Source organism: Orbicella faveolata, unplaced genomic scaffold (assembly GCF_042242905.1).
Source record: "Orbicella faveolata isolate gen_17 unplaced genomic scaffold, um_ofav_v1 contig_14, whole genome shotgun sequence".
Taxonomy (NCBI): Eukaryota; Metazoa; Cnidaria; class Anthozoa; order Scleractinia; family Merulinidae; genus Orbicella; species Orbicella faveolata.
In genome coordinates this window covers 9416042-9425000 of record NW_028301541.1, presented here as the reverse complement: position 1 = coordinate 9425000, position 8959 = coordinate 9416042, and the positions used below count along the sequence as shown (strand labels likewise).

Below are 8959 nucleotides of genomic sequence, written 5' to 3'. Positions count from 1 at the left end.
TGCTGTAGTCATAATTTTTACACTTTGAAAGCCCGACAGTGCAATTTACTCTGCAGGAATTTTTTTTTTCTTCACTTTTTCTTTGGAAGTCTTTTTTCAGTCACCCTTCCTTGCATTTTATTTTTGTATTATCCCCACCCCACCCCCCGCCCCCCATCACTTTTCCAATCGTCCGTCTTTTATATTCTCTCTAGCCCTAAAGGTATTAGCGTGACGCGTGACCGGTTAGCAAATGAGATTCAAATTTTTTGCACTACCGCTGAACTGACTGACTTTTAGAAACAACGCTTTCTTGACGTCTACAGTCAGGCTAGTCTACACAGAGAGCTGTACACAAATCACACCATTCTTAGCCGAGAGCCATGTCTATCCTCGTTGAGAAAAACTGGCAAACAGTAAGACCGACTATCAGAGAAAGAAGCAAGTTTATGTTCAACAATCAACTCTTCAGCGATGTGAAGTTTGTTGCTCGAGGGGCCAATAGCGAAAATGAAAGTAAACAAGTGATTCCTGCTCACAAGTTTGTGCTGTCGATCAGCAGTCCTGTATTTGAAGCCATGTTTTACGGTGGGCTGGCAGAGACTACAGACTCTATTGAACTGCCTGACTGTGAATACGAGAGTTTGTTGGAGTTGTTTCGTTACATGTACAGCGATGAAGTGAACTTGAGCGGAAGTAATTTGATGGGAGTGCTGTATTTGGCGAAGAAATACATGGTGCCTTCACTGGCTGATAAATGTGCGGAATATCTGCAGGATAACTTAGATCCATCGAATGTTTTCGACATCTTGCCACGAGCACAGAAATATGAAGAAAAAAAACTGGTGGATCAATGCTGGAAAGTAATCGATAAACAGACAGAGGAGGCTCTGAAATCAGATGGATTTGCGACAATTGAGAGGTCCTTACTCGAAGCAGTAGTCGCGCGGGACACTTTAAATATTGAAGAGATAGAGTTGTTCAAAGGGGTGAATTTGTGGGCAACAAAGAGATGTGAAGAACAAGGCGTATCAACAGATGGAAGTGAAAAAAGAAGAATTCTCGGAGAACAGATTGTGAAAGGAATACGTTTTCCAGTGATGACCCAATATGAATTTGTTGCTGTTGTTCTTGACTGCAAGATACTGACATCAGAGGAGGCTTTTAGCGTAGTTAAATATTTGCATTCAGTTCCAAACACTCAAGTAGTATTTCCAGAGGTTAAACGAACTGGTTTGAAGGAATTGTTTGAGCGTTGTTGCCGATTTGGTTCCGTGGTTCACACTGGTCCAGGTTATACTTATTCACCTGGTAAACGAGACTGTCTTTATTTTAAGGTCGACAAAGACATCTCCTTACTTGGAGTAACACTCTGCGGAGGCAGAAATTGCGAATATTCTGTTGTTCTTTGTGTACAGCGTCTGAATAGTGGGTTGTTGTTTGATGTCCCTACCACAAGAGGAAAATTTTCTTCAGAGTGTAAAAAATCAATGCGAGTTTCTTACTACGGTTTCGATGTTTTCTTCGACAGTCCAGTTGACATAATGAAAGGTGTCAGTTACTATATGGACGCTTCCATTTCTGGCTCTGCCAACTCTTGTTTTGGTCAAAATGGTCAACCTTCTGTTGTTTGTTCAGGGGTTAAATTTGATTTTAGAAACAGTGGTGGCAGTAGTAATGGAACGACAGCTGAACGAGGACAATTTCCTGGTTTGCTTTTTGTTGTAAAATAAATGGTTAATAAATAATTGAACAATTCCAGCTCCGACTGCCAGGTAGTCAGGAGGAAACGGCACTCAGTTTTGAAATGCATCACCCATGTTCAGTAACTGTGTATATTCAGAGGCTTTCAATTCAACGTAAATTTGAAGCAGCTAGGAAACTATTATGGACTTTGAACAGATATATTTTGAACATTTCGACATCGTGATTCAAAGTCTTTGTTGATACAAGAGAAGACGTTAAGGCCAGTGCTTATTTTAATAGGGGTTCTTATAAAATGTAGAATTGATTGTTTCTTCGTTAGTTTTGCAATTGCATGTTATTTGTAATTAAGTAGCTGCAACTAAAATATTCTGCAATAGTAACATAATTGAATTATATCCACATTCGATTCCTGAATGCCAATGTAGTACTTTTTTAATGGCTTGTAAACTTGCTTTCGATATATAATTGCTTCATTTTTGCCTATTTTATTGAACACATTTTTGATCATTTTATTGAATAGTTTTCCTATCGAATAGAGTGTAACAAACACTGTAACTGGCTCCAGGTCACTTTGATTACATAAATAGCACGTGATTCCGGTTTTGCTTACAAATGAGAGGTTGTCTAATATAGAACAAACTGATACGTTGCGAGAAAAACCCGAGTCGCAATCCTCGTGGTATAACCGACCGTAAAAATTGAAAACTGCACCAGACAACGGGACCAACTTAACTGCATTTGTAGAAAAATATTTTTAAGTCATATTAGAGCGAGGATATAACGACCTGTTGAATATCCAATGCTACTGCAAGTTGGAGTAGGCTCAGAAGGTTCCTGTTTCCGCGGTTCGACTTAAGAATTGGCTCAGACTCGATGGATTGCAAACAACTTTAATCACGAGAAAACATCAACATTGCCGCCATCTTGTGAAGGCGTGCTCGTGAAACTTACAGTTCCATAATGCATTGCGATCTTAAAGTGTGACACGATGTCACGACATCCGTGACACTCCCCCCTGTTGACCAGAAATAAAAACCTAGCTAGACTAATCTGGTCAACACATTCCTTTACATCATTTTAACAAAGGCAAACAACAACAGTAAAGTGTTCTCAGTTCAATGTCACTTAAGTACTCCTTAATTTAGATTCTCCAGCCATGTTTTTCTCCTCCGGTCCGCTTCTACAGCAGCTGCCCTTCTTGGGCGGTCACATGTCGGCTCAAGAGGTTGCTCAGCTCGAAAACCACCGGCGGTGGGGACAGGATCTGTCCTTCTGGAACTCACTGCAGATTCCGGCTCATCATCTTTGCACTGGACCTCCAAGGGGTAAAGGCGCTGCACTGGACGTCTGAGCGTAGAGGTTCTTCCTCCCTTGCTTTTAACTCGAACAACAGCTCCTCTGACACAGCCATCAGATCGTGTGACAAGATTTTCAACCTTTCCAATCCTCCACTTTCCTCTTGGCTGATCTTCATCATGAACGATAACCACATCTCCAATGGACACGACTCGGTCTGTGGTTCTCTGGGTAGCATTACGATGGGAGTTCCGTAACTCCAGCAAATACTCGCTCCTCCATCTCTTCCAAAAATGGTTAATTACATTGTTCAAGTGATGCATTCGTTTGTTCAGATCCTTAGGCTGAACATCTGGGTCACTTTGCTCGGTGTCTGAACTGTTGTCTGGTAGGCTCATCAGTCGTCTTCCACACAGAAGATGTGAGGGTGTGAGGGGTTCTTCGAAATCCTCACTTGACAGCGGTCTACAGTTAAGAATCATTTCGACTTCGATTACCACAGTCAGCAATTCTTCGTAGGTAAGTTTGGCTCCGCTGATAGTCTTCTTTAGACATCTCTTTACTGATCTCACAAGTCTCTCAAATACTCCACCCCACCATGGTGCTTTCTCAAGGTTGAATGTCCACTTCATATGTTCCCGTGCAAAATGTTGCTTCACTCCAGGATCATTCAGTATTCTTGTGATTTCTCGTGCAGCAGGTTTGAAGGTTTTGCCATTGTCAGACACCACCACTGAAGGTCTTCCTCGCCTCGCTGTGAATCTTCTAAAACTTCTCAGGAATGCTTGGGCTGTCAGATCTGGTACGAGATCCAAATGGATAGCTCGGGTAACACAACATGTGTAGAGGCAGATCCACACCTTCTGTTGAGGACTGTTAAGACTCTTGACATAGAGTGGGCCCGCATAGTCAACTCCGATATAGGTAAACGGTGGCTCCTCTATTACTCTGAACTCTGGAAGAGGTGGTGGCGGCGGCGCCTTGTATGGTCTTCCCTCAAGTTTTCGGCACACAGCACACTGATGTAACAGCTTTCTCACGAACTGTCTGCCCTGAACGATCCAAAATCTTGATCTCAATTCAGTTAGGGTTGACTTTACACCACCATGCATTACTCGTTTGTGGCTTTCTCTTACAAAGAGGGATGTGATATGATGACTCTTGTCTAACAGAATTGGGTACTTTGTTGAGGAGGGTAATTGCGTCTGTGACAAACGTCCCATACATCTCACGATTCCATGCTCATCTGTGAATAGGCAAAACTGATGTCTCCAAATTTCCAATTTAGAATTCTTGCTCAAGGATCTCTGTATTTCCTTGATCCAAAGTGTTTCTGCTGCTGCTAGATCTTGACTTGTCAGCTCTTCTTGCGCTTGTACATTCTTCTGCAACTATGATTTCATGATTTTCACAAACTTGAGAACAAGTCCAGTGACTCTTAAGAGTCGCTGTAGTTCACTGTAATCTTCACACTTCCTAATCTTGGCTATGCCAGTGGCTTCAGCTGTCACTAGTAGTGTAGACGAGATCTCAACATTCCATTTCTCCTTGTCTCCAGCTTTCATTTCTTCTAGACACTCTTGTGGGAGCTGGTCATTGTTAAGCTCATGATTTTCTGATTCTTCATCTTCTGTTAGCCACGTGGGTCCCTCAATCCGCAAGGCACACTCTGACAGCCCTAGTGGGCTCATTCCTCTGGAGGGGATGTCGGCTGGATTGATCTTTCCATGACAATGCCTCCAGTGTTTTACTGGTACAAGTGTCCTGATCTCATTCACTCGGTTTTGGACAAATGGTTTCCACTCCCTTTCTTCGCCCTTGATCCAAGCCAACGCCACCTTTGAATCGGTCCAGCAGGTCATCTCATTAATATTCACCTCAGGCTCTAATGCTTTGCCAACATGACTTATCAGTCTTGCTACTATTAAAGCAGCAAGAAGTTCTAATCTAGGAATTGTCTCTTCTTTCACTGGAGCAACTCTGGACTTTGAGGCTAAGAATTTGACGTAGCTTCCCATGGTGGTTGTGATCTGCAGGTAAATAACTGCTGCGTATGCCTTCCTGGAAGCATCTCCAAATCCATGAAGGCTACAATTGATAATCTTCTCCTTGACTCCTTGAAAGTAACATCTTGACAGTGTAAATGAACCTATGCCTTGCAATCCAGAAACCAAAGTCTGCCACCCTCCTTTCAATTCTCCTTCTAAAGGCTCATCCCAGCCGATTTTCGCCTTACAGAGTTCTTGGAAGAACATCTTAATAATGATGGGTGACAGGAATCCCATTGAATCATAGAACTTTGCCGCAACACGGACAACATTTCTCTTGTTAGGGTCAATCTCCCTAGCAAGGCTTGCTATCTCTCTCAAATAAAACACAAACTGATCATTGTCAAAGTTCCACCGCACACCAAGCACCTTCTGTTCTACACCAGATGTCTCCTCTGCAGTTCCAAGCACACTCTTGGCATAAGTATTGTCTTCTTCAATCACATCTTTCTTCGCGAGATCTTCAGGCGTGTGTTCAGTGTTCTTGGATGTAGTAGGAATTGAGATGCTTGCTTCATTGTGCTGAATTCTCTCTGTTAGCTCACTGGAATTTGACACAAATTTCCTCAGGTTAAATCCTCCTTCTGCCAGTCTAAGTTTGGACTTCAGGTAAAGTTCATATGCTGCATCACTGTTGACGGCTCCAGAACTCAAGTCATCCACATAGATAGAGCGAAGAAATTGGTCCACGAACTCCGGATCCTCATCCTTGTACCTTTCAATGTGATACTTCATGGTTGCATTGAGTAGAAATGGGCTAGAACATACTCCAAACACAACTCTAGTGAATCTTAGCACCACAATCTCAGGGCACCTCTTCTCAATGTCATCCACCCATAGAAATCTTAGTACATCTCTGTCTTCCCTTGTGATACCCACCGTGAGGAAGGCCTTTTCCACATCACCAGTTAGAGCTACTCTGCTAGCTCGAAATCTTAAGAGTATGTCAAAAATGTTCTCTGCAAGGAGTGGCCCTGTGTACAGACAGTCAGTCAGTCAGTCAGGACAGCTGGGCCAGCAGATCTGGCTGAGGCATCGTAAACAACTCGTAGCTTAGTGGTTGTCTTGTCTCTTCTTATGACTGCATGGTGCGGAAGGTAGTGTGTCTTCCCAACTTCCCCCTCTCCGGGTCTCTCTCCGACTTCAACAATGCCTTTCCTTAGCTGCTCCTTTATGACTGAATCATACTCTTTCAACACTTCAGAATCTTGGTTCAGACGTTTGAGTAGGTTGTTTAATCGCTTCACGCTCAATTCATAGTTATCAGGAAGAGGTGGGTGTGGCACCTTCCATGGCAAGTGTACCTCATATCTATTGTTCTCAAACGTTATCTTCTCTTCAAATTCTTCATACACAGATCTTGGTCTGATGCCCAGTGACTCTAGATCCCAGAATCTCATTTGTAATGTTCACAGGATTAGCAGCAGTTTTGAGTACATGAGTTGTGACAAGGTTGGTTCGCTGTTGTTCATCTTGCATTGTTCCATGTAGTGGTCCTGAAAGAACCCATCCAAGCTTTGTCTCCATTGCTGTTGGACCATTCTCCCCCCGTACCACTCTGCCAGAGACCAGGTGCCAGTACTGATCTGATCCAATGAGGATATCAACCATAACATCATCATCACCAGTGCAGTAGTCAGCAAGTTTGAGTCCTCTCAGTTGGGGATGAGTGCGACTAGCTTGAGCAATGGACTGACCTTGCAGAGGATCACATATGAGTGGTACAACAAATGCTGACAGTTGCACATCATCTCCATTTTCAGCACTGATACATAGGTTAACAACATCCACACTCTGAGTGTTCTCTTCTGTTGAGCCAAATGTCTTCACAGAAATGGTCTGTTTTCTCTCAGATGGTAATTTTAGCACATCCTTTACCTTAGTGGTCACATATGACCTCTGCCTGCCACTGTCCAAAATAAGTCGGGCTAGAAACTTTTCTGTAGGTTGACAAGGTCTGTATATTACTGCTTTCGCGGTTTGGAGAAGGATGGGTGTCGATGCGTTTACATACAAGGCTGTACTACCATTTGACTCTCGTGGGGGGCCCTGAGGTGAAGGTGATCCATTCACTGTTGGAATACCATGGTGAGGCCTAATTCCATCACCAATTTCACTAGTGCAGATGCTGACATGGTGTCGCTGTCCGCATTTAAGACACCTCATTTTGATGTGCAATCCTTACTGATGTGGTTTCTTCTCAAACAGATAAAACACCGTCCTGCCCTTTTTAACACATCCCTTCTAGCTGCAATGTTTGTCACCGTCTTGCAGGTGTTAGATGTATGATCCATTCGGCAATACGTACAAGTCGGCTTCGACTCCTTAGTAAACAGTGCGGCATCTGTTGATAGTTCCTTACGACCTTTGCTGTTAGGGAATTTGTTTGACGGTTGTTCTGTCATGTGCACATTGCTCGCACTTGCTCTCTCTCTGGCTTCAAGCTCACTTCTGAAAACCTCAAGAATGCGATCAAGATCCCACTCATCCTTCACTTCTCGACTGACAATCAAGCGCAAATCTTGCGGTGACTTGCTCATGACAACATATGACAGTAGGCTTCCATACGAATTAGATGATACTCCAAGTGAGTTAAGACTTCTGACTTGAGACTCAATCAGATCATACAACTGTCGTAGCGGTTGGGTGTTACCAGAAAGGCCTGATTTTACTGAGCTTATGTGCAGCAATGTTTCCATGTGTCTATTAATTATCAACTGCTTGTTGCCAAACCTTCTTTTCAAAATGGTGACGGCCTCTTCATAGTTTGCGGCAGTGATGGACAACCCAGAAATGGCTTCACTAGCAGATTTCACAAGGAGGCAATTCAGGTAATTGAATTTGTCAATGGCAGCAAGCCTTGTGTTGTTATGCACAGATGATTCAAAGGCGTCCCAGAATGAGGGCCAGTTACCTATGTCTCCATTAAGCTTCTTTAAATCAAGCTTAGGTAATTTTACCTGTGTTGCTATGCCATAAGTATTAGAAATACCTGGTGCAACTGGAGGGCATCCATGTGCTTGCTGTGAATGCATTAAGCCGATTTCTGGTGCTGTTGAAGGAGTGACACGTGCTTCCGAGGCCTCATAAACAACTCCAGGCGATTTTGAAAGAGATAGATGTGTTTCAGGGGTTCTCAAGACAATTCCAGGTGATGTCGAAGGATTAAGACGTGTTTCCGAAGATGTCACAACAATTCCAGGCGATGTCGAGGGAGTTAGATGTGTTTCCGAAGATGTCACAAGAATTCCAGGCGATGTCGAGGGAGTTAGATGTGTTTCCGAAGATGTCACAGCAATTCCAGGCGATGTCGAGGGAGTTAGATGTGTTTCTGAAGATGTCACAACAATTCCAGGCGATGTCGAAGGAGTTAGATGTGTTTCCGAAGATGTCACAACAATTCCAGGCGATGTCGAGGGAGTTAGATGTGTTTCTGAAGATGTCACAGCAATTCCAGGCGATGTCGAAGGAGTTAGATGTGTTTCGGCTTCCAGTTTTGTTCCTGGGAGGGTCTGGCCATGGGCGATTCGAAGTTTCGTCGAAGGGGTCTGTAGGCTTGTAGTCAAGGCGGCGTCGATTCTCATTGCAGCAAGCTGCGTAAATGCGGTGAATTCGTCCGCTTCACAAATTTCCTCTTCTATTAGAGTGTCGCCGACGACTGCCAGGATTTCTTGATCTAAATTTCGTATCGTGTTCAGTTTCTCTTCTAGTAGGAGTTTCTGTTGTCGCAATCTTGTAGTATTGAGGGGCGACAGTAGATTATCTTCATCAAACGCTTCCAGAATTTCTTCGGCAGACGTAGTCATGTTTCTTGTCGACGCTCTGTGACTCGCTCGGAGCTTCCGTTTCCTCGCAAGCTTTCCAGACATCAGGATAATCGCAATTAATTTACGAAAAGACTCAAATCACAGCTTCAAAGACTCACTTGT

The 8959-nt window shown here is 43.5% G+C and overlaps 2 protein-coding genes and 1 pseudogene across 2 annotated transcripts; 1 reads left to right on the top strand and 2 right to left on the bottom strand.

Moving 5' to 3' along the window:
- LOC149113846 (BTB/POZ domain-containing protein 6 pseudogene) overlaps nucleotides 1–2241 on the top strand; it is a 2348-nt pseudogene extending 107 nt beyond the window's left edge.
- A 581-nt stretch (nucleotides 2242–2822) lies between these two features.
- LOC149113845 (uncharacterized) lies at nucleotides 2823–4094 on the bottom strand. The gene has a single exon (XM_089287400.1). It carries the CDS (start codon nucleotides 4092–4094, stop codon nucleotides 2823–2825), a length of 1272 nt encoding a protein of 423 aa, XP_089143526.1.
- Nucleotides 4095–4373: 279 nt separating this feature from the next.
- LOC149113844 (uncharacterized) lies at nucleotides 4374–7196 on the bottom strand. The gene is made up of 2 exons (XM_089287399.1): nucleotides 6386–7196; nucleotides 4374–6004 (listed from the first exon to the last, which is right to left on the bottom strand). Exons 1-2 carry the CDS (start codon nucleotides 7194–7196, stop codon nucleotides 4374–4376), a joined length of 2442 nt encoding a protein of 813 aa, XP_089143525.1.
- Between the last annotated feature and the right edge of the window lie 1763 nt (nucleotides 7197–8959).